The sequence below is a fragment of the Acanthaster planci genome, linkage group LG13 (assembly GCF_054643075.1).
Source record: "Acanthaster planci isolate LZ-2023a linkage group LG13, COTS_SCS, whole genome shotgun sequence".
Taxonomy (NCBI): domain Eukaryota; kingdom Metazoa; phylum Echinodermata; class Asteroidea; order Valvatida; family Acanthasteridae; genus Acanthaster; species Acanthaster planci.
The window spans coordinates 13,755,039-13,781,966 of record NC_141789.1 but is presented as its reverse complement, the minus strand read 5'-3'; the positions used below and the strand labels follow the sequence as shown (position 1 = coordinate 13,781,966).

Below are 26,928 nucleotides of genomic sequence, written 5' to 3'. Positions count from 1 at the left end.
AAACGGAAAACTTGCAGTAAATTTGACATTTTTTGACCAGGAAATCTTTTATAATTGTTCCAATTGACACTTTTTATTGCCATATTTGGCCATGGCTAAAATGTTTTTTGCAAAATCTGTAGTTTCAAAGTCAATACAGCAGATATTGGCTGGAAGTTGATCAGTGTGCTGTAAGTTGATCAATGCTGGCTGAAACAGGAGAGTAAAATGCTGCATTGAAGAATACTGCTGTCGATGTATAGAAGGCGATTATACTCATAACCTACTCCCAAAGATTTGCACTTGTCAAATGTTCCTTGAATTTTATCTTATTCAATATATATGTGTGGCTTTTGTTCTTATTTTGACAGATTCAGCCTCCCATAGCTCGGCGTGCTATTAAGGTCAAGTCGGAGATCTGTGACTCGGAAGGCTTGGGTCACAAACTGGAGCTGAAAGACAGTGAGATCAAAGACCTAAAACGACAGCTGAAACTCAAGGTGAAATATCAGCCGTGGCTCCCCACTTCAGTCCAACTTGCATATTTACCGCAATCTTGTCTTTGTAATCTTTTTGCTTTGCACACTGAAAAAAGTCAGTAAAAAGCATTGGAGCAAAGATAAGCGTTTATGAGCGCAGCGGCAAGAGTAACTTCATGAGGTGACAACTTAAATGATTTTTTTCCCCTTGCATGGTCTGAATGTGGAATATTTTACGCGAAGCCTGAATAAATTCTTACCTCATCTAAGGGTTCAGTTAATATTTCTGTGACTGCGTAACAGAACTTCCGTTTACCTGTAGAATGAAACTTCTGTTGCTGCAGTGTGTCAGCGTGGCATTTGTTGGGATGACTTGTAATCAGTGATCTGCCAATCAGATGATTGGAAATTATAGCGACATTTTATAAGGGTGCCATAACCTTAAAAATAGGAGTATCACCCGTGTACTTGTTACAAACTCTGCTCTGAGTTTGATAATTTAGATGATAATTCGAGCTTTTTCTTGAACTGTCTGTTGTCGCCACTTTTTAAAATTCCATTTTTCTCCTCTCCGCCCCCATTCCTCCTGTTTGTATCCACCCCTCCCAGCAAGAGGAGGTGAGCGCCAATGCCGTCCGCCTGGGCCTGGTGGAAAAGAAGCTGGAGAATGCCAGCCGAGACGGAGAGGACAAAGTAGGCAAAGTGGAGAGAGAGCTGGCCCAGCAGCACGACCTGCTCAAGAAGAAAGAGAGGTTCGGAAAGAGCTTGGCTGCCCCCCCCCCCAAAAAAAACAAACAAACTTGCCCTCATGATTGAATCTGATGGGTCGCCTGGGAACCTCGGTCCACTTCACGTCGGGGTCCAGTGGCACAAGGACCGTTCCGCAGTAGGCACATCAAAAGCAAACTCTAGCCCCATTGAAAGAGAAGTCTGCTTAAATCTGTAATGCAACGGTAGAAAATTCTGTGCACGTGCAGCCGTCAGCACATGAAAGCTGCAAAATAGTTCTTGAACGGCAGCGTTGTCTTCTTGTTTGGTAAACATAACTATCACACCATACTCAGACACAAGTTGTACCCAAGCATTTGGAAACGAGAGGATAGGGGGCTTAGATTTTGTTGGGTATATTTGTCTTTGTAAAGTGTTGTGGTCTTCACGCAGATGTACAGTTGGCTGGCCCAGTGTCTTGCCCGACCTCTCGGTGTCAAAGACGCAGGGCCTGTGCCTCATTTATATTTCAGCCTGCTCGTCACACCTCTGAAAAATTGACTCAAATGCAACACTGACTCGGTATGAAAGTTCCTCCCCTGTGAATACTTGGTGGTGAGCGTTGCCTCGGTCGCATGGATATCATTGAACCACCAGAGCCCTTCTGGGGGGCTCGCAGTACCCCAAATTCAAACCTGAATGGCTCTGACTGCTTTCCAATGCAGGGAGTTTGAGGACACGCTGGACCACATGCAGTCGGACATCGACGCCCTGGAACGGGAGAAGCTGGAACTGAAGCAACGCCTGACGCAGGTGTCCAAGAAGGCGCTGTTTGAGAGCCTGACCAGCAAGACGGCGCCCTCGGGGATCGCGGCGGTCGTGGCCGGGGCAGCCGGAGGCAACCAGGGTAAATCCAGCAGAAACTCAAGGTTTTTTCAAAGTCAGTCTGTTCCCCTATCTGTAATAGATTGTAACCGCATGTTTTGGGTCACTCTGCAGGGGGTACTTCACCAACAAGTCCCACAGGGGGCGGCGTGCCCCTGGGTAGCCAGGTTGTCATCAAGGATTCGCCCATGCTTGTACAGCAGGTATGACTTGGATGTGTGCAACCTTGTCAGGACAAAAGCAGATCCGGAACTAAATCTTTTTTTTGAGGGGGGGGGGAATTTTTGTTTTATGTATGAACCTTTGTATGGCCTTTCTTAGGGTTGAGGCTACATTTTGGTGCTTTTAGAAACTTTCGGAAGGGAAAAAAAAGGAAACACACCCCAAAAACTAAGATCTCAACTGGCCTTCGACATACCTAACCCAAGCCATGTAAACTCTTGACTCAGCACACAGCTTGATGAGGGCGCTGTGCAGTGGTAAAAGTGGCTGGAAGACTTTACTTTTCAAAATCAACCCTTCCAAGCAAATTCACTTGATTTACGAAGGTCTTAAGATCCCTCAGAACTACTGAGCATTTTTTTTGGGGGGGGGGAGCAAAATTTCCATAAAAGTTTCATTTTTATGAAATGGACAAATAGTATGTTGCTTTGTGTTCAGCTTCAATTGTACATGTTTTTATTTCCTCCTTTTTTTGCAGATCGAGTCGTTGAAGCATGCTCTCTGTAAAGTGAAGGGAGAGAACGTGCGCCTCAAGTCTGCTGAAATGAAGGTGAGTAAACAGTTAGTGAGTCAGGCCGGTTCGTACTTAAGGTGAACGCAAAAGAGAAGCAAATTTTACGTCGCAAAAGATTTGCAGCAAAATGTGTCCAAGCTGAAGTGTGATCAGATATCACAAAATAATGTGTGGATTGCTTTGGCGCCAGGTTTTAAACCGGTCTAAAATTTGGAACACACCACTTCTTTCCCAATATTGTTTAAGAACTACAGCCTCATAGGGTTACAAATGCACTGTCTTCATGCCTGTACATTTGATTTGTAGTAATGCTAAGTACTAGAGTAGTGATTGAAAATTGACGTCTGGCCATTTGAAGCAACTAGGTTAACTGTCCTGTCAAATTTAACAGTTAACCTAGTTTCCTTGCGGTAGCATGGACATGATGGGACTAAATCGAGATGAAAACCCCCCCAAAATTCTGGCATTCACTGCGGAGAGGGAAGGGCAGTATGTCAAGCTGTTTTTGTGCTTAGCTAATCTGCGTGCTTAGCTGTTCCGTGGAGTTGGCCTGTTATTAGGTGGTTAAGGCCAGCAGAGTTGAAATCACGATGCACACCATCAACCAAAACCTAGTGTTGCCAAAGCCATCACAAGACGTGTCACAAGGCCAATTCCAAAACCAAATGTAAAAACCAGTTACAATACCAGACAGCAGACACAAGACCAGTCATATTAGTAAGAGGACAAACAGTGACAAAGAAATGCTTTCGTTGTAGTTCATTTGAACAGCTTGGGACTTGAATTCAGACTGGAGGCCTTGTGTTGGTCTTTGGACGGTTGTAAGACTACAACACTGCCAAAGACCATTGTCAGTACTGAATTTATTCTCCCCCCTCATTCTTCTTGTTGGTAACAGCGGATCATGGATACCCTGCCTCCGCTCCACGTGCCCAAGAAGCCGACCGGTCTTGCCAGCCCCACGGGCTTCGTGGCCCTGGTACCATCCACGGAGGAGCCTAGCGAGGCAGCACCAGCAGATGGTGGTACTGCTGCTGCGCCCAAACCACCTGTGGCCAGCGTGGACGCACAGATGGACGTGACCCTCCTGGCCAGGAGAACCAGAAAGCTGCTTCAGGTGAGTCCTCAGCCGTGTCCGAGTCCCTTGGCCGTAGATTGAATGCAAGCATGAGTCTGGGACAGCCACTGCCCTCAGAGTCGTGCGTAATTCCAAGTCGCAGCCAGGAAATTTTGACTTTTCCTTCAGCTGTAGACAGATGTGCACAGTGTTTTTTTTAAATCTCAACTTCAATCTTTCATGACTACAGCATGTGACTTACCATAGGAAAGGAAACGCCACCAGGACAACTTGTTGATTCTCAAAAACTTCTTTGGGATTTCGGAAATCTGTTCAAAGGAAAATCTTTGTGCAGCTTGTACTTACCTTTGCTGCCTAATCATTTCTCGTTTCACATTGATGGTCCTCTAGAGTCACGTCAGACTGCAGCTGCAACTTGAAATGAATTCGGAGGTCAACGTGTCTGTCATAGCAATAAGGTTTTTCCCAAATAATTTCTACAAATCACGGTTATCATTACTTCCATGATGAAAATCATGTATACCGACTAAATATTGATTGTCCGTGTAGGAGTTGCACCACTTGAGTGCCAGCCCCAAAGTGGTTGACATCACTCAACGCAAGCCTGGCATGGTTCCAGCCATCGACAAAGCCATGCCCATCCACCAACTTGTAGACAGGATGGCCAACATGCAGCAACTGAAGACGAGCATAGCGCAGGTGAGATATAATCGCTGTCTCATTGTTGACTGGTCTCTGATCACCAAAGCGTCGGTAAACACAAGAGAAATTCCTCGAGTTCCATTCACGAGGGAAACCCCAGGATGTAGTGCAGGTAAAGCAGGAGAGCTACACAAGAAGTAACTTTGTTTTGTTTTTTCCTTGTGTCTGTCGCCTCACAGCTCCAGAACGAGATGCAAGCACTGCTGTCCAGCCAGCGACCGGGCGCCCAGGCCAAGACTGATTTCTCGGTCTTCCCGTCAGCCGACTTCTCCAAGGTAAGGGTGAGCTTACTGAGAGCTAGAGGAATTCTTTCTGTGGATACATGGCAGTTGGTGGATGAGGATGGTTTAGAACTTTCTGGTACTAAAAGAAAAACTGTTGGTTTCTGGGTAGTTTTGTGCAAGCAGTGAGTTTTCACCATCTTGAAACTCATGAATACAGAGTCAGATCATGGAAGCATGCTGCATCTACAGGTGACTTTGAGCCATTCAGAAACATGGATAATGATTCAAAGCCAGTTTTCCAGTTTACTGAGCAGGGTTCTTGCGGCCTGGAAAAGTCATGAAAAAGTCATGGAAAGTTGTTTTTGTTTTCCCTTCCTGGAAAAGTCATGGAATTTTTCAAAACACTGTGTGATTTCTATTCTCAGAAATAAAGTGCATAAAATGTGTGATTGTATTTGCAACTTAAAAGGCTGAATAGTCCAAGAAATTGCATTATTGGATTTGGATTGGATTTTCACAATTTGGTCTTGGGATAGTCATGGAATTTAATTGTCCTTTTTAGGTGCAGGAACCCCGACTCTTTATTTTTGCATTGGTACAGGTACAGACCGAGAAGACTGGTGCCCCACGCGTCGGCAAGCTCTCTATCCCCGTCAGCGGTGACCAGCAGCCTTGTAGCTACTCAGTCAGCCTACAGCAGTCCCAGCTGCGACGGGTCCATGCCCAGCTCATGGCCTGAGGGGGTAGGAGCAGTGTGGAACCGAACGTGGGAACCCGCCAGCATGCGGCCATCTTGTGTCCAGTTTCCCGCCCTCAGCTGCACGACAGAGATATCTGTGAGGTGGGTGATTGTACCACAGGCAAACTAGTTGTGTCGTTGCCCTGCTTCTGTCCCTGTAGACGTAACGGCAATGATAGCAGCCACTCTATGTATCCGATCTAGTAACTTTGCTTTTAGGACTATCCATTGTTGTCAACATTTTAATAAAGGTCATGAAGTGAAAACTTCGACCATCATTCGGCAAAAGTCACCCGACCCCTCTGCCGACATGTAGCCTGGTTCACAAATTGGGCTTGCGTAACTGCAATGAGCTTCTTCTGTTTCAAACACACCTGTCCCTTTTTTTGTCATTCGTAGAAATGCTGCAACATCTCTGTAAGGGTTAGGATGTTGATAGTGGGAAAAAGACATTACTGTCTGATAGCGTCTGCTCTTCCAGCATTTATTGTCATTTCACAAAAGCCTTCATTAAAGGTCGGTTCATTCAGGCACATGCGGAAGCGAAGCGAATTTGAAGGTCACATAAAAGTTGCCGTGAAATTTCGCACCGTTGAAATGTGTTCAACTTTTGCAAATTCGCAGCCTGAATATTTGATCTGACGTCATAAATTCACATTCGTTTTCACTTTTTTCACTCAAAGTATGAACCAGCCTTTGCGGCAACTGGTAGAACATTGTATACTTCAGATTGTACTGTTGTACACTGCGTCTTATTCTGTAAACTGGCCATTCACAAAGACTGTGATGGAAATTGTTGGCAACTATGGATACGCTTGGAGAACTAGTAAAGCTTATAAGCGTGACCTTATAGTAAATATTTGTCTAACATACATATATCTGCAAAGATCACTTGTTTCAATGAAACTCTAAAACTGAATTTTTTGGGAGAGTGATTAATTTAACCCTTTTGGGAAATTTGAGATTTTTTTTAACAAACAGGTATGCGGGATATTTTTTTTTAAGCAGCAGTTGATGGAGGGATGGTATACAAGATTTGTACAATTATGGAATTTATTCCTAGTTTGATGAGGAAGATTTGAATTGATTTCAAGATGTACCAACACAAATATTTCCATGGTTCTACACATTAACAGCTTACAATTAGTTGTAACACATGTAGTACCACAAAATCATTCCTTTTGTTTTATTGACCTTTATAAAAAAAATCCAATTTTTTTTTGGTGGGTTCAGGGTATCTAGGACTGCATCTGAATCGCTTGTCTAGAGCTAGGTCTAGGTCTTCACTCCATTAGAAATGCATGAAGACGCGTAGACAATAGACCTAGCCGTAGCTCTGGAAGCCCATTTCGGACATGGCCTGCGTTTTCAGTTAAAACATTTTGAAGTTTGGAAATCCAGTTGTTTTGCTCTGTCAAAGATTTTGGGTTCAAAGGTACTTATAATTTTAAGTATTAAATTATTAACAGGTTGAATTTAAAATATTACAGGTCGTGGCATATCGTAGAATTTGAATGAGAAATTGATCTGTCTGCATTAAAAAGCTTTTCTGGTTTAGTGCAATACACTGATGTGTGCATGGAATCAAAAAATAAAGTCTGTGTAGTAAAACAAGATAGTTAAGATGTCATTTTCAAAGCAGGTTTGTTGAATAATTTGAAGCCACTCATACGGGCTCTGTGCTCATTGACCTCCCCCTGACACCGGTGAGGAGAAAGCCAGGGCTGCCATGCAAGCACTACTGCCCTCGTTAGTCCAGCGCCTACACTACACAACCCTTGTGGCATTGCACACGTGCAGATCACATGCACCCTGCCAAGTAAAAGCACTAAGCATGTGCTGTGTCTGGCAGGGTCAGGGCTAATGCCAAGTTTTGAAACGTCCAAGCAAATTGTCAGTCTGCATGTCATGGCAAAGGTTACTGTTGCGAAATAACTGTTGACATCATAATTCAATGTGCTTTCATGTGAATCACACACTGGCTGTTTCAATAGAATAATTACAAGTTAACCACCTGTGAAACACATTTATGTCTTTCCGGGTAATAATGAAAAATCACTGTCTGAATAAATGGATACGCTTATGGTGAAATTTAAAAAAGAAAATTGGAGTGTGTTTGTCATTTCAAAGGTTTCCACGGCACTGATATTTCTGGTTCTCATTTTATAAACAAAATGTTTACATCCATAATTCCTATCACAACGTATTCCTCTTTCTGACAGAGCAAGTCACAAACACGAATCAAACGCTAAATACTTTTCATGTGTAAAAAAAAACTGTTGTTTATATTTCTTCCGTACACGATATCTGTTGGTCTCACCCCCCCCCCGCTTTTTAAATGAAATGTATTTTTACAAAACACTGACTACATATTTAACAATCACACTTGCATTCTTTGGCGTTGGAAAAATCATCAATACATGAGTCCGAAAGAGTACCAAAAAACACAACTGACCTGGAGGAAATTGGGTACATGAAAGTTTTTGTGAATATTACAAAAATGTAAAGGCAGCGTGTGAGTTCACGGCATAGTAAACTCATCTTTGGTTGAGTGAATAAAACTCGCTTTACGAATACGGGAAGGCAAAGTGTACAGTGGAAAACAGTTTGTTTTGGCAAAGCCGAGGTAGATTAGGAATACACTGCTGAATGAATTTGAACTTGACTAACTGCATTTGCAAGTTCTACGGGTCATTCCACGAGGTTGGGCCACCTTTTGTGACGGTGTCAACTGTTACAAGGGTTCTGTAAAAATGAACGGTTATTTCCCGGCATTTGGATTCCAAATTGACATTGTTATACATCTTACAAGGCCGAATACAGAGGTGTGCGTTCTTTTTTACAGGGTAAATGACCTAACCCTACAGGTCATGACAGGTGGTTAAAAGTTCTGGATGTAACACGGACGCCGTCATGAATTATACCCCAACCTCATGGAATGGCCCATACCTGAGTGTACAACACTCTTGTTAACTTCAACTTCAGAGTGTTTCAAAACAGTTAACTTGAAACTTGTCAATTTTCAGGCTCAACTGTGTGAACTAACAAAATAAACTCAATGGAATGGAGGATGGAGGTAGACTCACAGCTGCAAAAGACTTCAAAATGAAAGGTTAAAAATTAGGCACAAAACAAACTGAAAAAACCTCAACATTTGTTAAAAAAAAAATACTGCGAAATAATCTTGCATGAATACCCTGTCTCTCTTTTAGTGTTTTTAAATAGTATTAACCTGATTTGTAACAAGTCCAGTTTCCATATTGCCGAATCAGCGAATACAGTCTATCCAAAGGTCAACAAGTGGCAGTAAACATGATTTCACATACCCTGCTTTCCTAAGTTTCCATTACACCACTCGGTCGAGTCCTCTTAAGCTGTTGTGACGCTCATGTCTCATTCACTAGAAAAAGCCATTTCTGCTGACTGTGTTTCCCCATAGTGGCCACATTTTACCAACCAATGGCTTAGATGTGACATGCATTTTTTCTGCCACCAAATGATGAATTTGGACAACTCCAAGACAGCCCAAACCCTACACTTATACTGCATCAAACACAACCATCTTACTGGGAAGGTGGGGAATTTTTTCAAAAAAAAAAAAGAAGCATATATTTTTTTAACCATAGTCGTGGATATCTGTATATATGTACACGATGGAATGGGAATGCTGTCTCAGCAGCTTGGGCACAATTTTGAGGGGAAAGTTGCCATGTGCTAGTAGGTGTCTGTATCCTTAGTCTAGTAACAAAAACCATTCCAATTGACTTGCTGCTGTCTTTCCCATTCCATACGCTGTCTTCGCCTGTCCTCCAATTCTTTCCAGAAGGGTACAGCTCTCCAAGGGCCCCCTGGACCGCTGTTGTATCTCCCACCATGGCCCATGTTTAAACCCCCAGTGTACCCGCCACCATATGGGTTGTACCGCGTTGCCTGTCTGTGCTGGGCAGCGGGTCGCATGGGGCCATTTGAGGCATTTGCATTGCAGCAAATGGAGTTGATCGGCATGGGTGGGGTCGGGGTAGGATATTTCTCTACTTTGTTATTACTGGATGGGGTCGGTGGTCTAGTGGTTGTGTTTGATGCAGGATTTTTGCCGGTTGGGTCTTCTTTGGGCGAGGCAACTTTGTCAAAATCTATGAACTGGTTTACGTTACCCCAGTCGTCCCCGACGCTGTTTCTTCTTGCACGGGGAGCTTGAGGCGGTGCGCTGAGGGCGATGTCGGTGTGGAAGTTGGTCTCGGTGATGTCAAACACAACGGGACTCTGTGGAGGTACGCTTGGAGGCTGATGCCACGCCTCCAGGCGACGGGGCACGCTCAGCCCCCAGGCCTCCGAGATGTGGCTCAGGATCAGGTTGGACATCCGCCGGTGGGCCTGGTGGTTCCAGTGCACACCATCTGCTACGCGTCGGTGCAGCTGGAAGCGGAAGTAGAAGTGCAGGTCCAGCACGTCAAAGTCGAAGGCCGAGGCCAGCTCCTTGGCGTAGAAGTTGCCCTCCATGACGTCCAGCCGCAGCGTCTCTGACAGAAACTCCAGCTCAGGCAGGAGGAAGCCGCCCCGGATCTTGTTGGCCACGGGCAGTGCCGTGTTCCAGAGGAACAGGCAGTCGGGCTCCAGCGTCTTCTGCATCCGGTAGAAGGTCTTCTCCAGGTTGGTCTTGTAGGCCTTCATGCTGTTGGGACCATAGCGGGAGATGTCCCACAGGCAGGAATTCATCAACACCACGTCAGGCTTTGGCTCCTTGGCCAAATCAATGAAGATGGTCTCCACGTATTTGTTGTATGCTCTTGTAACAAAATAAAACCTACGAAAAAGAAACTCATCTTAAAGAGACACAAATGAGGAAAAGGAATGCACATTTAAATGATCAACTACATGGTTATTGCAAAAAAATGAAATGAAACCAGAGAGTGAAATGTTCATAATTTAACAGTATGATCAACGATTACAACAGATGTATGTGGCCTTAAAGTTAGGGTTGATAACTCCCAACGAATGGGTCGGGGTTCGAGTCCAACAGCCCAGTGACATGTTGTGACTTTTAGGCAATTTACTTTATCTCTGTTTGTCCCTCACCACTCAGGAGTACAAATGTGTGCCTGTGAAGGCAGACAGAGCTCTGGTTGATCAGCAAAGTTGTATCTATTAACCCTAACCCCCTAGGCTCCTGCACTAGAAAGCATACTGAACCTCACAAAATCCAACAGGTTCATGTACTTGTCTATGTACTTGTACATGCAGGTTACTGTACCAAACCTGATAAACTCCAACAGAATGAGCCCGTTGGAGTTTGAGTGATATGGTATGGATGGGTCTATGCAGTATAGGATGACTTGCATTGAACAGTACCAAACCTGACAAAATCAAGCATAGTCCAACAATTGGTACAGCAAGCTAGACACTGCACACAGTGACCCGTGTATGTCCCAACTCACACAGAATCCAACACCATCTCCCTGGGCCTTTCATCCCAAGTCTCACAAAATTCAACAAGAAGTTCCTCCTGCCAAAACCTCACAAAACCTGCTGTTGGAGTATGGCAGGTTTTGGGTAGTTAGGGTTAATGGGCGGACTTCAGCTGTAAGCTGCCGCCGAGCTGTGAGCTTTCTGGGAGTCGAGATGGCTTCAGAAATGTTAAAGAGTATGGCTTCATGTGGATGTTAAGCGCATTTAGAGCCCCTTGATACTGAAATGTGTCATATGAATACATTACAATGCCAACCTTCCTTACACTTGTCTCGTCAAAGAACTGTTTGAGGCATCTCCCTCACAGATGTGGGTGAAAAAAAGCCCTATTACCTGACGAGGTGATAGTCTGTTTTGTACTGTCGGACTTCCCTGTAGTTGATGCCGTTGCTCATCTCCTCTTTCTTGCCCCCCTCGATCAGGACGTCATCCATGAAGCTCAGCTCGCCCTATGCAAACATGACAGAACACCATGTTACTGAAGCTGAAAGGGGGGGGTGGGTTGGAGAAAAACATAGACAGCAGAAGGATGTTTGAGGCGTGGTTGATGGGGAGACGGTGGTGGGAGACAAAAGCATCTAAAATGGACTCGTCTCCATCCTTCAAAAGCCCATGGATTTACCTCCGAGCTCGTAAATTATTTTTGAAGAGTGCCTGGCATTTTCACTAAGAGGACAGTGGCGTGTCCTCGCTAACTGATCTGCATTGCACTTCTGGGTTTCCTGGTATTGCAACTGAATATGAACTCACTACAGGAGTGATTCGTCACCGTCCGACTACTGGACTGTATATATACCTCACCTGATAAACTTTGTCTTCATTGCACCTGCTAAATTACTTACAAGTATCAAAGCATATGCAAAGACTTTCTTCTGTCATTTACAGTCTTTATTTATTCACAAGTAGCTTTTTACCGAAAGCTCTTTCCAACATTGAGCTCACAGTATACATGTACTCACAAACATGTGACTAAAACAACAATGAACAAATCAGTGCGTTCAATGACCTGGCACCAACCTGACCAATGCTGACTGTGCGGAGCAGTATACCCAGCAAGAAATGAGACCGAGGGGTACCCCCCCAACATGTCCAATCCCTATACACATTCCAAACTACTGTTACTTAACACATCCCCCAAGATGTCTGAAAGGAATTCCCCAGATTCCTGCGAGACAATGACCAACACAAAGCAGGGGGGATTCTCTCCATCTCATACCTTGCTGCATATGTAGCAGACACCAGCCACTAATCCAATTACATCCCAATCTTCCCTTAATCCCCTCACAACAATAGTAATCAACATAAGGCCACTGCAGGCTTGTAAGCCAGAGACAAGAGAGTTTATTGCCCTTGTCCCCAGGGATGGTTTGTGAAAGGACTCAAAGATAAAACAAGTTGTTTTCTTGTGGGCATTTGTAAAGGCTAACTGTTCTAAAGAGTTACAGCATATTTACAAAAAGATGTTCAAGCTGTCCGACACCCGTTTCAGAGAGGCGTTCTACAGTTGCAGTCGCACCACATAAAAAGCAAATTTTGAATGAAGTACAGCAAAAGCTCGACATCTGAAACAATTAGGAGCAACGAGGCGTGCTAGCAGGTGAAAGATCAACACTTTGAGGTGCTCGGAACGACATCAGAGAGACTTGGTTTCAGACGTCCCTCTTCTCATGAGCCGAACCCAGTGCCCGTGTATGTATTAAGTTCATCTGTCTGAAACCACAATTTAATTGCGTCAACCTGAGTCGCTCTTAATTCTATTTGGTTCAGTGCAACGCTAGAATGCCTGTCTGAACAGGTGTAACTTCATGGACAAAAGCCAACCAAAGAAACCCAGGGCATCCCCCCTTGCCTCTGTCTAGAATTACTGTCTGTAAAAGCTCTGACAAGCACTGTAACCTTCCACGAGTTCAGCCATAAATGCTTTTCTTATTGATTCAAATCATTAGTAGAAAGCATGACATCTAAATGAAGCTGCATCCTACCTTCTTCTTGAGGCTATTTTCAGACAAGTAGGTGTTTGTCTGAAGAAGTGATACCAAATCTTTATAAATGCTTCGCTGAACTGTGGGGGAAAAATGTTAAATAGGGTAAGTCTTCTTTGACTTATTTCCTTTGCATCAACTCTTTCTGCTCTTCCTTTGTTGCAAAAGTATTGGTAAATGTGGAAAAGTACAACTGAATACCTCTGGAAAAATTCTCTGATCACACCGCTGGAACATGTAGAATTCATCAGGCTAAAACAATAACATCCTAAATTGTTTACACAGCATGTCCCTTTTCAAATGTTTTCAGCAATCCTTAGACAGAAGATATTGATAAACATAATTTTAATGGTTACTAATACAGAAATTATCCTAATTAACTAAAAGAACTGGTTTAAGATTTCAAGTTGGTGACAGCAGTCAGTCCCTTTAACGCATTTGTTTATAGCTTTTCCTTGAAATTAACTGTGAGAAAAACTGTCTTACTGGAGTCGCCTATGATGACGACAAATTTGTTCCACAGAAGGTTGACGACATCTTCATGCAGAAATATGGCCATGGCTGACTGTTAACTGGTGTCTGAGTTTTACTAAAGGCTGCCAACTCCTACATAACCAGACTTCCCTCCACTTCTCACTCCGAAGACAGTTTTTGTCTTTTGGGGGGGTTGGTCATGGGTAAGGTGGAGAAAGCAAAATGGAAAATGAAACTTCAGGAACAAGCAATGAAAAAACAATGCTGCTACGAACTGTTAACTCATTGCATGGAGTGACCTGAAACACACAGAGTAGGCCTATGTACACTACAACAATAACGTTTATAGAGACTTGAAGTAGCTTAAAAGCTCAGTACAGAAACTAACAACCACATGTTTATATCTACTCAGTTCCTGGCCTAACCTAGTCCGAGCCACCAGGACCCTATTAATCAGTGTTTAAACATTAGGACCAAATGTTGAAAAGGCAATTTCCATTATTTTCATATGGTTCTAGACCTAGTTGATAATAGGCCTTACCACGGACAGCCTGACCCTTTCATGTTCAACTTCAAGTTCATACAAATCAAACGGGCAAAATCATACTGAAAAGGAAATTCGTTTTTCATCACTAAGGTAGGCCTGCCAGAAAGTCAGCACAGTCATGGTAGTGCTTTTTTTTAAAGGGCCTAATCTTCGATTTTTCTACTTTAATGGGATGAACCTGAGCACAAGTACGTACAAGCCCACGGCCCAAGTAAAGGGCAAAGTATGCATGAGCAAACTGGGTGCGTTGACTGCATGCATGCACGCCGGGCCTAACAAGCATGGAGGAAAGCGAGGTTAGCTGTCATCCGATTCTTGGCCTTTGTTAATCAGATTTCTTACTGAACAGGCTGTTTATTTAGACTACGTAACTAATGAACATGTTAATATCTTACAAGCCAGCTAGGTTGGACAACGAAAGGTCCCTTGGACGACCACGATCGACGAGAAACTCGGCCGGATCGGGCAACCTGTCAGGCCATCACGTCAACTCAACTTAGACGCGTGCAAGAAGCTACATAATAATACGCCCTATTGGGCGCGCTACTTACCATGATCAACGTAGTGGGATTCGCGCAAAACTTATAGCCCATTTGGGCTTTATATCAGTATATGCAAATCACTCAACTCTTCGAACTTTCCACCAATCAACCATAAGTGATTACAAGGTTGCGCGCAAACCCAAATGCTTCAAAATAAAGTATTTGTTGCAAGGGTAAAGCGAACATTTCATTGAGTTGTAAGCGCTGATACACCAAGAAAAATACAGAAAATAATTTTCAAACATATTAACATGAAAATGAATACAATCTGGGAGACTGAGCCCCGAAAATCCAACTCTCACCCTCTTTGAAGAAAACTTCCATTGTCCTTCCTCCTTGGTCTTACACTTTGCAGCAATAGCCAAGATCTTCATCAATTAGAATATGAAATTGATAAATGCAGTTTGAAATTAACAAAAAGTACACAGACAAGAAAGGATCACAATATCTGCCAACTATTCAAACAGACTTGCATCCAAGTTCGCAGTGACAGAAACAATACCATGCAGACATTGCAGACATGCAGGGACACAAATTTAATGCACATTCGTCATAAGATTAATTTCACTTTAAAAATTTCTATTTATTTTCATGTTTTATTGTTTTATTTATTTTATGTTTGTAATTCATATACCTTAAATACCTAAAACAGTTTAGTTATTCCTACTGGTTGACAGCCCATTACATGGCCAGTCTTACACGGTTGATAAATCATGGGCTTGCTGTGCACCACCTCATGCAGTACATGCCATGCGCCTGCCCATCTCCAAATAAGGAGACTGTTTATGACTTCTCACGAGAGGAACATTCCATGACGTGGTGAGAGGGGTGTTTAGAAAAAAAATGAAGTAAAATTATTGAAGAAAATTGCTGGAAACATACAATTGTTTAACCTGTTGCAACTTTGTGACTCGAGGGTGCTTACTAAGACGCAATCTACCCTAACTCTGATCCAAGGAACAAGTGCAAAAGTGTGAACCTGACAGTTTTAAAGAGACAAATTTCTGATTGCGAACACTATTGTCAAGATTTTGGATTGTGCACTGGCATCCCCAGTGTATCACTGACACTGAATCAGAATAATGGGTGAGGGTTAATGTAAAAGATCCCCTATTTTCCAAATGCAATTTTTTTGCTAGGCGTGTAGAAGTTTTTCTGCTCATGTCTTACAGTTATTTTCATACCCTTTTAAAGAAAATCAGAGAAATTGCTTTCACAAAATGTTCGTTGTTCTGAGAACAGGAAAGCCAAAAAAGGGTTGACTTTCCCACTGGTGTGTTCAATGCATTGGCTGTGACAACTGAGAAAGACTAACACAAATGACCATAGCCGGAAAATCCTCCATTGGATTGAATTGAAACTTCACACAGATTTAGTCAACAAGACGGTCAAGATGGGGGGAGGGGGGAAGAATCCATCTACCCCTGCTGCCAGGTCCAAAAATATCAAACCCATTTGGAGTTTAAACAAAGAAATATTCTGCTGCAGCCACCGTGCATTTTAAGAAAGACGTAGACTTAACAGTTATAAGAAATATTTCATTTGGCATACATACATCAGCAAGGAGATAATACTGGTCATGAATACTATCAGGGATAGATACTGTGTGATTTTGTTTCACTTTATTGGCATTGGAATTCAATTTTTTTTTTGCACCTCACAATTAATGCCCTTCGCAGTGTTGCTCTTCTGAAGGGCTCTGGTCATCTAAAGGCGCCATCAATTGCTGAGTGTTCCACTTTAAAACATGACAATGGGCCCTGGTTTAGACGATACGTACAAGACTTCTTGCTTGCCACGGGTAATTTACTGTTGCAGCATCTGTGTGGTTCTGCCATTGCTTAGCAGAGAAGGAACAAAATTATGGTTGGAAATGGCATCCACAGATACTGTAGTAATAAGACCCTCGTGGAGCGGTCATCAATCAGCCCCAAATCAACCATTACTCAACATGGATCACGGCTACTCCTGTCTAAATAGATTTTTAGCAAACTGGACCATAAAAAAGGTGTCGCCGCGGCTGATACAGCTCAGATCTTCACTTTTTAGGTGAACCCAGCATCATCCTGTTCAACAGAGAAAGAAAACATCTTTGAATGGGCACACGCGTATGTCATCAGTTGCTGATGCTGTGAGTGGATGCTCGCTCAGTAAATATTAATCAAAAACTTTAGTTGCACACAGAAATAATTTTTTGGGTGGGGTGGTAGACATTTCATTTCTGTTCTTACTTCAAGAAAGATGAGACAGTTTTTCTTGAAAAAAAAAAAGGTGTCCCACTTAAAAGAACGCCCCCCCAGCATTGCAAAAAATTGATTGTCCTTCTTTAAAACAAACAGCTTTTGAGGATAGAGTGACACAGTATGACAGTTTTGGTCTTACCACAAATTCCTGGCTTTGACCGCTTCTTTCCTGACCACTCTTTTCTTGTCATCCAGTCTGGGTATCAGACCCCTGGCTACCTTTAGTTTATGCGGGAAAACCTGCAGCAAGAGGAATGTGAGGTCATGGCTATTCTGCCTAAACTGGACAGTCATCTCTTTACTCACAAGTGCTTAAAAAGATGTAGTCTCTTCAACCAATTAACTCATCTTCCATATTCTCCATTTGCTAATTCAAATAAAGTACCGAATGAACCATTCCGGATGAGAATGGAAAATGGCAATACATTTCAAACAAATTTACGGCTGGTTCATCTTTTCTCATCAGGTTAATGACTACTCAAATTTAACTTCGATAAAATTCAAATCACTCACTTTATGGTGCTCAAGGGTGGTCAGTTCACCAATACACTTCAAGGCACCAACTCTCACTTTCTGCAGAGTCATATTGACATTAGTTGCATAAGAAAATGTGTCAAAGGCATCATCTAAGGTACAAGTACTCATATGACATATGACAGGTTGAAGGCTTCAGAACAAATGGCAGAGAAATGGTTAACAATGGCTCCCCCAAAGAGACAGCCTTAAAATGGTTCAAACTGCAAACATTACCCACAGTGAAGATGCCGGGTATTTGGCCTACTAGGGAATGCTTTGTGAACTGGTTGGAGTAAGTAAACAATCATCGTACTCATGGAAATGTGAAAATACCCAAAACCTACACTAACCCTTGACCTTTGACCTAGAAAGTGAACTAGCAGTGTATGCCTGACCTCAACACATAGAGGTGCATCCTAATCTGCTATTAGCAAGATAAAAAACATGCGTCAACCTGATTTAGAGCTCACCATGGATGCTTCGCAGCCTGAAAGCCTTAAGAGATCGGGCAGCAACGAATCCACGTACTGTGAGATGATGCCCGGGGCATCATGGGTCAGCAAGGCCAGCCTCTCCAGGACGGACTCATACAGGGCGCTGTCCTCCTGGTGCAGGGACTGGACCAGAAGGGGCATGAGAGGCGGGAGTTCGCTGAGAAGGACCTGGCGGGGCACGAAGTGGAGGAGATGGGAGAGGGATAGGAGGTAGTTTTTCTTCGTCCCTGAGGCGGTGCGTGTGGAAAATAGGTGATTGAGATAAAAACAATAATTCACATTATGTAAAAGGTTACATAAATGGGAAAAATGAGTGAGACAAAGAAAACGGTTGCAACTGTCTATGAAATTTCGCCAGTGTAATTTAGAATTCTGAAGATAGGCACGGTGAAGTCTTATTCTAAAGAAAGAAAAACCTCTTGGACATGACCGTTTTAAAAGTAAAATTGTAACTTTTTTGAACTTGTTTAAAATTGTTAACAATAAAAACTGTCAGGGCTGCTCAACCTTGTGCTGTTTTGCTGTGACCCTCGATAATCCCAGGTAGTAGCTGGAGAAACAGGCGTTGGCGGTACATCAGCTTCACGTCGGCGTGGGAGGAAGGGTGCAGGACATCTTCGCTGTCGCTCAGGATGACAAACAACCCCTGGGCGGATGAGCTGCCCAGGGTGTCATCCTCAAACAAACTGACAAGACGAGATGCTAAGTCGTTGCAAGAAGGATGTGACCGCAGGAGGAACGCTTTGGTCAGCTGAGTGTAAGAAACCACAAAAAGGAGTTTCTATTTCAGTTCTTCCAAATAAAAAGCAATATTTATGACAAGATGTAGAGACCGTATAAAAATAAACGAAAATGACTACTGTTGCCTGGTGTTTATTTAAATATGGAAAAATTATTCCAGAGCTTGGGTTGAAGCCAAAGCCACAAACTAAGCCAAGTTTTGGAAAATGGCCCATGCTTACGACAAAGTGGACTTTACCCATATCCAGCAGGTCAATGACCTCTGCCTTGTTTCTCCTGCACTGCTTGATTGAAGCCTGGGCAACAAGTGCTGCTTACACATTTCTATAAGCTGATCCAGCTCAGGTCCTAACAGAAGAGAACAAGGACCACATCACTCTGACCAACTCAATAAAACACGTGGGCTGCATGAGGTGGGTTTTTTGCTGTGGGTATGGTTTTGCCACGGACGAGTGACAGCGGTGAGCCGTAGTCTGGGACAGTAAACATTCCACATCGACAGGGTTGACCAAGGAAGAGAACTCATGAAAATGGAAGCTGCTGGCGTTGTCATTGCTACACCAGAGAGCGCGCTCTATCAGCATTGCTCAGAGCAAATCAAAACCCCCACATGGGTTAAAAGCTGTGCGGCCATTCTCTTTGTATATAGAAAAGATATCCAACAAACCTGCACCAAACTTGTTGAGGAGTCCAGCCAGGCACTTTGCAGCGGTCGTTGCGGTCAGCTCGTGGTCACTGCCTGTGGACAGCGCCAACAGGCTGGGTAACAACTCTGACTCGTTAGGGATGGTCACTCCTCTGCGGACAGAGCAGATGCAGGCGGTCAGCAAGACCACCAGCTGGCTTTGTGGCCAAGGGGAACCAATCTGGATGGATGAAAAAAATGGAAAAAAAATCCACTTTCTGAGGTTTGGGAACAATAAACAGAGTTTACGTTCATAACTCTAATCTAGTTCCATGAAAATAAGATTCTATTCTTAGAATTTCTGCATTTTATCTTAATTAACTGAAAATCCACATGGAACCGTCCAGGATGTTTCAAGACATCACCTCTAGAGGTTTGAATACTGCATCTAATTCTGAATTCTCTGTTGACCGGATGCTGCTGACTTTGTTGAGGTTTTGCTGGTGAAACACCTCTATGTACTGCTGACAAAGTTCTGAAGCCAAACTGAAACAAAAAAAAGGGAACACACAATGCACAAATTGTAAAAGCTGCGTAAATCTCTCTGAAATAGAGATACTGGTGACAAAGTTAACAAATTGGGAACAAAATCAAAATCTTCATCTTCTAGGTTGCATGGTTGGTCCATTAATGTGCTGTTTTGACGCCAATGTGACTCACAGAAGTTGCTCAAAAAACTTCTTAAAAGAAATTCTACTGAACTCAAAATATGCTCAATCAATTAATGAAAAAAAAACAGGTGAGATTACAACAGTCGTCACCACAGAATTGCACGATTGCTACCACCACCAAACCCAATATAATCACCAATAAAAAGAACGAAAAAAATAAATCCTACCTTGACTCAAGACACTGCACCACATTCCTTACAATGGCAGCCAGAAGTACAATGACCTCTTCCCTGCATAACAACTGGCTGGTATCGACCTCTGATGACCTTGGGTCCAAGGCGGCCTTAATGGACATCCACAGGATTTCGGGCAAGAGTTTCCGGTGGAAGAAGCTGAGGTTTGTAGGGTCCGTCCTGCTATTGGCAACAATTGCCAGGATGCTTTTGCATGTCCAGATGCACTCTTCTGCTTTCGATGTGGCATCACCTACAATGCAATATGACAGTTAAGATCGTCAATCTAATCTAATGCTTAGCACAATCAATTGATCACGCTGCGCTTTCGGTCAATACTGTGCAAATCTCAGACTTGCCTTCTTCCATACCATGAATTAGAACCGTGAATTGGCTGATGGTAGGAGAAACGACAGATTGTGCTGCAAATTTGGACTGACAGAGCAACAATCGATCAAACACGCCAGTTAACTGATTACATACACAAGAAGCAGTTGAGACTACCTTGATTCTGGTGGCCATGTTTACATGAAGCACCAGTTAAATCATGCCAAATCCTGCCACACTGTTGTATCGTTGGACTTGTCAGTGCTTTTCTGGAGCAGTCACAGTTTGAAGGAAGCAACCTTTATTCACGGAAGACCTCGTGCGTATATTGCTGATCCAAATGACCTTGGGTGTGCTTGAAACACCTAACTAGCTCCATGTACTTACCATTACTAAGTGACTGGAGGTGGACCAATAGTCTGTCCACTATACATTCGACTAAAGTGGGCTGTGTTGCTAGGGCGGCCATGCTGCTCAGAAGGGCATGATGGGATATGTGTGGCACTGTTTGGTTGTCTCCTTCTGCTTCCACTTCCATTTGTTCTACTCAACCCAAAGGGAGTGAGAAAAAAGGTCAAATGCATGTAAAACCAGTGTGTAGAAGACTCAAAAAAGTCTTTTGGGGGTTTAATCCACAGCCTTGGAAGTATGTTAATTTTCAAACATGTAATTCGCTAACTCTCAACTACTAAACAATGCACAACATTGTGCACTTTAAGTTTTTACAAAACCTTGGCTTCGGGGGCTCAGTGTAGCTTCAAGATTCAAAGTCTACAGCTGTAGGATATTAGGCTTTACAGTATAGGATTCACAGGAAAGGTGAAGGCAAGGCCAGCGACTGAGTCAAGGTTGGGTAAGTGGCTAGCTAGTGGCTTGCATGGTTGTACATTCTGTTGCCAGCCGTAGCCTAGTCATTTAGATGTGGCTCAAGCTACAAATAAATTCCTATATTGACACAGTTTGTTTGTACCTGTTTTTAACTGCTCCAGAAATGCTGGCAGGACCTTTTCTGCGGTGAGTGATGGGTAATGGGTTGCTATGTGAGTCAGGGCATTGACACAGTCTTGCCTGGGTGAGAGAAACCCAGAAAAACTGGAGGCTTCAGACAAGGTCTTCGTTTGCTAAATCTTGGAGAAAATTCATGCACCTTTATATGATTCCACAAAGTAAAACACAGCCAGTTCTTTTCAAATATCTGACCAACTCACCTCAAATCCTCGTTGACATCAATGAGGAATGTCTTGGTCATATGCTCTGCAACCAGAACCACATCATCTTCCTTGAGGAGCCCCTTAGTCTCTACCAAGACACTCAATCCTGCCGCTGACACTGATTTGAGAGAAGTGTTGGTCTCGGACAGCACGGACAGGAGAACGGAGAGCAGTGCATCCTTGTGGAGAGAGACAGGGTTGGGGAAATCGGTGTAGGGAAAGGCCAGGGAAACCCGGACGAATGCTTGGAGAATGGAGAGAATACTCTGCCTCTGCTTCGCCTGGATCAAAAACGGGAAGCAACACTGAGAATCCAACTCAGGTGCAACACATTCAACTTTATCCCACTGCTGCCACCACTTTATAAAGGGGTGGCAGCAGTGGGATAGAATGAAATGTGACTCCTTCATGAATTCCTGACACTCGAAAAGCCTTGAAAGCTGTGAACTTGTTTCTCCATGGTAAATTTCAGACAAAAAAGATCTTGTACAAAAGTCTCACATCTGCTCAATTTTATTACTTATTACCGAAGTAGTGATATTGACATTAAATCACGGTAGAATTTCTGAAAAAGGGTTGCAAACAGCACATCAGAATTTAAGCCAGCCGATGTCAGTTTTGATATATAGAGCAGCTACATTTTTCACCTGCAGATGTTTGCCGAACTGGTCAAGCAGCAAGGGAAGCGTGTACGCCAAGACCTTGCTACACACAGCCTCCGAAGAGCTTGCCACGGCTTGCAGAAGGCGACAGCTCGGATGGATGAACCTCATGTCAGGCTCGTTAATGTGCTTCTGTGATTCTGCGAGCAAAGACAAAAAAAACAAACCACATTCCAATCACGTGAAAAGGAATACATCAAGAAAGAACACACCACTGCCTTCTCCAAACTTTTGGGGAAACAGCAAATGCTTGTTACCTACCTTTGAGGATGTCATCCAGGAAACAGTCCAGAGAAAACATGGCACCCTCCTCCGTCTTGTCGTCAGATACCGCCTTGACGACGCAGCACAGGCATCCGAGTGCAGCCTGCTCAACCTCTTGGCTGAAGGACTGAAACACCTGGCAAACAAGAGTGGTGCATTACTCATTGTCTTTAGAGTATAAAAAGTGTGGTAGGCTTTGTAAAACTCGTAAGCACGGGTCAGTGGTTGAAATCCAGCTGCTGGCAACATGTGTCCCTGGGCAAGCCACTCTACATCCACTTACCTCCCTACATCCAGGAGTGTAGATAAGCACCGGCATTAGCTGAAGATGCCAGAATACCTTCAGTCATTTCATGCCAAGAGACTCAAGATCCTCACTAGAAATATTAGATCCTCCAGGACAGACTGTTTTTTCCTTAACAGACAGGGAAATACTGCACAGGGCTTGGCTAAAGACACCTATCAATTCTGGAATGCTAAACATGAGGCCTTTGTGTATTGACCGACAGGCTCCAGGCCAGTAGGAATGGTTACACTACCTGCAGTACTTCTAACTTTGCCGTTTAGAAACCACTCACATCTTTCCTGCAGTACGACCAGACGGCCTCCAAGTAATCCTTGAGATGCTTGGCCCCGTAGACCGGAGAGCAAGCTGCCAGAGTCTCAAAGGCGTCCAGCTTGGCTCCCTGCAACTCGGAGGAGAGCTTCTCCATCAGTAAGGGAAGGCAGAACTGGGAATGACAGAGAGGGAAAGAAGATGATAACTAGCTGCATGGAGATGCTGACTACAATTGGTTTGGGAGCTGAATGTTATCAATTGGATATTCTGACGTACAAAAAAGACACCATCGACACATCTGACCACCTCTTAAAACAGACGCTCACAATTTAGAGGCTGAACTGCCCTCAATCTTTGACTTCCTTCAAAATTTGCTGAGACATCCTATCTCTGCATCCCTGGGCCACAGTATCATGCTGGTGTTGCAGAAAGCAGCGAATCAGCCAGAATTTGGCAGCACTTAGCTCAACACAGAATGAAACAGCTATTTCACAGCTATATCGATGCAAAGAAAAGAAATTTTGACTGAGCAGTTTCTTGTGTTAGTTTTTCCCATTGAATTAAAAAAATACTGGCAAGCTTTAAGAGGCTTTCAGTAATACAAACGAGGCAAGACAACGTAAAAAAAATCACCTCTGCAAATTTAGGTGTGGCAGCAAGGCAGCTGCGAAGGCCTGCCACCAGCATCTCTGTCGTGATGCCATGAGGGTCGTTGGGCGGTGGCCGGAAGTCAATAGGAAAGTAGCAAGATGTCACCTCAAAAAGCTCCTCGGCAAAAATGTCTGAGGAGGGGGAAATTTATAATCTCTTCATTAATTAAAATCTGTTAATAATCAAATGCTGAACTCAGGTTACCCATTACAACAAAATCAATCTGACAACTGCCAACAAAATTGGAGGCGACCACTGACCTCAAACCTTGGGTTGAGTCACCTTGACTGATTTGTACGGATACACTATGATACTAAACAGCTGATCAAAACCTGAAGGGTCAACGGGCCAGAATTGGGTAACGTACCGATGGGGAAGTGGTCAATCAAGGTCTGGACAGTCTGGAAGGCCATGACCAAGTTGCGGGGATCTTTCTCTCCGTCCATGGCCTGGATAAAGCCATACACAAACTCTGACCCCAACTCCCGCAGCTCTGCAAGGGGTAGCAAACAAAGATTACTAGCTCTCACACCGAAATTGCCAAATGTTTGTTAAGCTCTGCATTCTTTACATCCTATTGTTAAGCAGCTCACAGTAAACAAAATAACAGGCAATGATTAGTAACATGACATTAAGAGCAAGTTGGTTCTACTGAATTAATGTTTTGGGCTCATTTGGCAACTATTGAAAAAATATTTCCACACGGTATCAGTTCAGGATTGAAAGACTCTTACAACCATCGAAACATTTCTGTACACTCACAGAGAGCAGAACGCTTGACAAATTTCCATAATATCTTCGTCTTTTTTTTGTCATGCAAAACACCCTTCCATCTTGCAGTAATTTGCAAAAAAAAGGTTTTCCAGTCAATGAAGATACAGTTTGGTCCTTTCACAGTGGACGAACGACCTGCATCTGACAGTGAAAAAAAAATTTGATGCCAACCCAACCCAAGTTAACCCAACCAGGAAAACCCCTGGTTGTCAGAAACAACAAGTCTCACCCTCAAGTCTGGAATACAGGAAGTTGCTGATGATTGAGAAGACGGACTGCCTGTCTGCCTGCACCAGGGTCTGCACCCTGACCTCCTTGAAGAGGTTGAGGCAGATTTTCGCTGCATCCCCGGCCGGCAAAGAAGTACAGATGCTCTGGAGTTGCAAGTCCAATGAAACACGCAAATTGTTGGATTTCTCATGTCAAAAACGACTAGCATTCCAGAACTTAAAAGTTAAATTGTTAGGTTTGTCAGTACATTATTCCTTTAGGGCATTTCATTAAAGAGTGCCAAAGTCTAGTGTTCAACACACATACTGTGGCATGTGGGTTAAAACACTAATAAGGAATATGAAGCTTGTATTCTTGGGCAAGACACTTAACTGGAAGGAAGTAAATGGGTACATTTCTATACATGCATATATAGAGAACTTGTCAAACTGATCTTAAACTGCTGCTTGAAATCATTTTGATCACGTTGCCTGGTGAACAGAGGTTATAAACGTGAAACAATTTAAGACATTTGTGAAGAATCACACTGGTGTCACATTATTATAAGATTTTTTTAACTTGGGAATCCTACCAGAGAAAGCAGGCCGTAAATGGAATGCGGAGTGATGGAATGATGGTCTTTCAATCGGTCGCAGAAGAACGCTGCCAGTAACCCAGCTTACAACGACAACGAAATAAACAATAATTATTTATTCATTTATAAAGTACAAATTTCATACGATTGCATTGTACAATGAACATTTAACTACAATGTGGTTGAGTCACAGGCATACAAGGGTTGAGTTCAAGTATTGTCCTTTAACCCTAACACTCCTCAATCCTTCACCTGTTGGAGGACTGAGGACTGTTAGGGTTAGATCATTTGAAGTCCTTTCAAAAGTCCAGACACAAGCAGTAAGGTGAAGTAGTAATAACAGCTTTTGTTGTTCATTTGAATAGCTTGTGAGTTCGATCAAACAGGAGGTCTTGTGTTGGTGTTGCGGTCCTGTGGGTTCTTATGATGGTCTCCAGAGATCTCAACTGCAACATGCTGGTGAGTTTTTGAAAAAGAAGCCGATGCCAAATGCCGCCTCCACTCAAATTCACTTCTAATCACTTCATTTCCTGAATCAGATTTATTCCCTTTTTTGTTATTTTTGTTCAGTATGTGTGGCACTACTTACTCTCCTCTGCTGAGAGCTTGTCCCTCGGCAAACGATGAAGAATCTCAGCTAGCAATAAAGTACCTCTGCCTCGGATGTTACTTTCTTTGCTGGTGAGATATGGTCTTGAAAGATGTAAAAAAAAACCATATTGGTCGAAAACAATTAAAGACTCCCTTTTTTTCACAAACTTAATTGCTTATTTTGCTGTGAATAATCCTTTTTACCTAAAACATGATTCATCACAAATATGTAATGAACTGTTGTAAACTTTTAGTGTTTGTCTTTTTCAAAATTTCAAAGCAATTTATCTGTAATACACGGTACACTGGACGAATGAACAAAGTGTAACATGATCTTACCCAAGCATTTCAACAAGTTTCAACAGTGTGATGTCTCCATTGTTGACACCTGGGCAAAACAGACAATAATTGATCTACATGTACAAGCCTTGAAATTTTCTAAACTCTCTCCTCTGATGAAGTTTTCTAAACTCTCCGTCCAAATGAGCGCATACACATGTAGGCCTAGGCCGGCCTACGCCATGTAGGCTACTTTTACTTAGGATTAGGTATAGGCCCTTTCCATTTCTGTATTGTCAACACACCGATGGAGCAAATTACACGACTAATCCCTTTTCACACTAGTGAGTTTGTAAAAAAAACCCAACATACCACTGACTATCGTTGTAATTCCACTGTCCTGCTCTCCTCTGATGAAGTTTTCTAAACTCTCCGTCCAAATGGGCGCAGCCATCTTGAATTTAAATGATAGAGGAGTTCTCGGCTTGTAAAATGCTCTCGTGCGAGGTTAGAATTGATTTTTAATAAAATATCTGGAACATTCCAAAATGTGGGTATAATTGATTAAAATTACGTATTTCGTTCCTTTTCTGACTTTCATGGTTAGTACGATTTCTTTTATTGGCTTCAAAAAGTTATTTCTACTTGCAAATCTCGCAGAATCCCCCACAGATGGAAAAGCAACTGTTTGGATTCCGCCTCACTACTCCTACATTTTGTGTAAAAATCGGTATGAGTACC

At 43.1% G+C, this 26,928-nt stretch overlaps 3 protein-coding genes across 11 annotated transcripts in view; 1 reads left to right on the top strand and 2 right to left on the bottom strand.

Annotated features, from left to right (window-relative positions):
- dctn1 (dynactin subunit 1) overlaps nucleotides 1-6,501 on the top strand; it is a 45,182-nt gene extending 38,681 nt beyond the window's left edge. For all 7 annotated transcript variants that reach the window (XM_087144586.1, XM_087144585.1, XM_087144584.1 and 4 more), the window contains 9 exons: nucleotides 351-479; nucleotides 1,068-1,210; nucleotides 1,892-2,073; nucleotides 2,166-2,254; nucleotides 2,752-2,823; nucleotides 3,686-3,904; nucleotides 4,415-4,564; nucleotides 4,747-4,842; nucleotides 5,393-6,501. In XM_087144586.1, coding sequence (XP_087000712.1) covers nucleotides 351-479; nucleotides 1,068-1,210; nucleotides 1,892-2,073; nucleotides 2,166-2,254; nucleotides 2,752-2,823; nucleotides 3,686-3,904; nucleotides 4,415-4,564; nucleotides 4,747-4,842; nucleotides 5,393-5,530 — 1,218 coding nt within the window. In that variant the 3' untranslated portion in view covers nucleotides 5,531-6,501. The remainder of the gene's footprint in view (nucleotides 1-350; nucleotides 480-1,067; nucleotides 1,211-1,891; nucleotides 2,074-2,165; nucleotides 2,255-2,751; nucleotides 2,824-3,685; nucleotides 3,905-4,414; nucleotides 4,565-4,746; nucleotides 4,843-5,392) is intronic.
- A 186-nt stretch (nucleotides 6,502-6,687) lies between these two features.
- Nucleotides 6,688-14,484, bottom strand: LOC110973870 (PC-esterase domain-containing protein 1A-like). Of its 3 annotated transcripts, XM_022225059.2 has the most exons (4): nucleotides 13,465-13,556; nucleotides 12,979-13,058; nucleotides 11,330-11,445; nucleotides 6,688-10,334 (listed from the first exon to the last, which is right to left on the bottom strand). In XM_022225059.2, exons 1-4 carry the CDS (start codon nucleotides 13,535-13,537, stop codon nucleotides 9,269-9,271), a joined length of 1,335 nt encoding a protein of 444 aa, XP_022080751.2. In that variant the 5' UTR covers nucleotides 13,538-13,556; the 3' UTR covers nucleotides 6,688-9,268. The 3 variants fall into 3 exon arrangements, with proteins under 3 accessions (XP_022080751.2, XP_087000714.1, XP_087000713.1); XM_087144588.1 differs by lacking the exons at nucleotides 12,979-13,058; nucleotides 13,465-13,556 and adding an exon at nucleotides 14,395-14,484; XM_087144587.1 differs by lacking the exon at nucleotides 12,979-13,058 and having other exon boundaries at nucleotides 13,465-13,567.
- On the bottom strand, nucleotides 14,395-26,871 carry mms19 (MMS19 homolog, cytosolic iron-sulfur assembly component). The gene is made up of 22 exons (XM_022225057.2): nucleotides 26,560-26,871; nucleotides 26,248-26,296; nucleotides 25,907-26,010; nucleotides 25,315-25,400; nucleotides 24,742-24,886; nucleotides 24,106-24,231; nucleotides 23,721-23,869; nucleotides 23,107-23,259; nucleotides 22,526-22,664; nucleotides 22,250-22,404; nucleotides 21,600-21,883; nucleotides 21,362-21,459; nucleotides 20,779-20,934; nucleotides 20,059-20,317; nucleotides 19,586-19,706; nucleotides 19,203-19,401; nucleotides 18,774-18,883; nucleotides 18,302-18,545; nucleotides 17,771-18,021; nucleotides 17,298-17,357; nucleotides 16,924-17,024; nucleotides 14,395-16,607 (listed from the first exon to the last, which is right to left on the bottom strand). Exons 1-22 carry the CDS (start codon nucleotides 26,639-26,641, stop codon nucleotides 16,580-16,582), a joined length of 3,099 nt encoding a protein of 1,032 aa, XP_022080749.2. The 5' UTR covers nucleotides 26,642-26,871; the 3' UTR covers nucleotides 14,395-16,579.
- Between the last annotated feature and the right edge of the window lie 57 nt (nucleotides 26,872-26,928).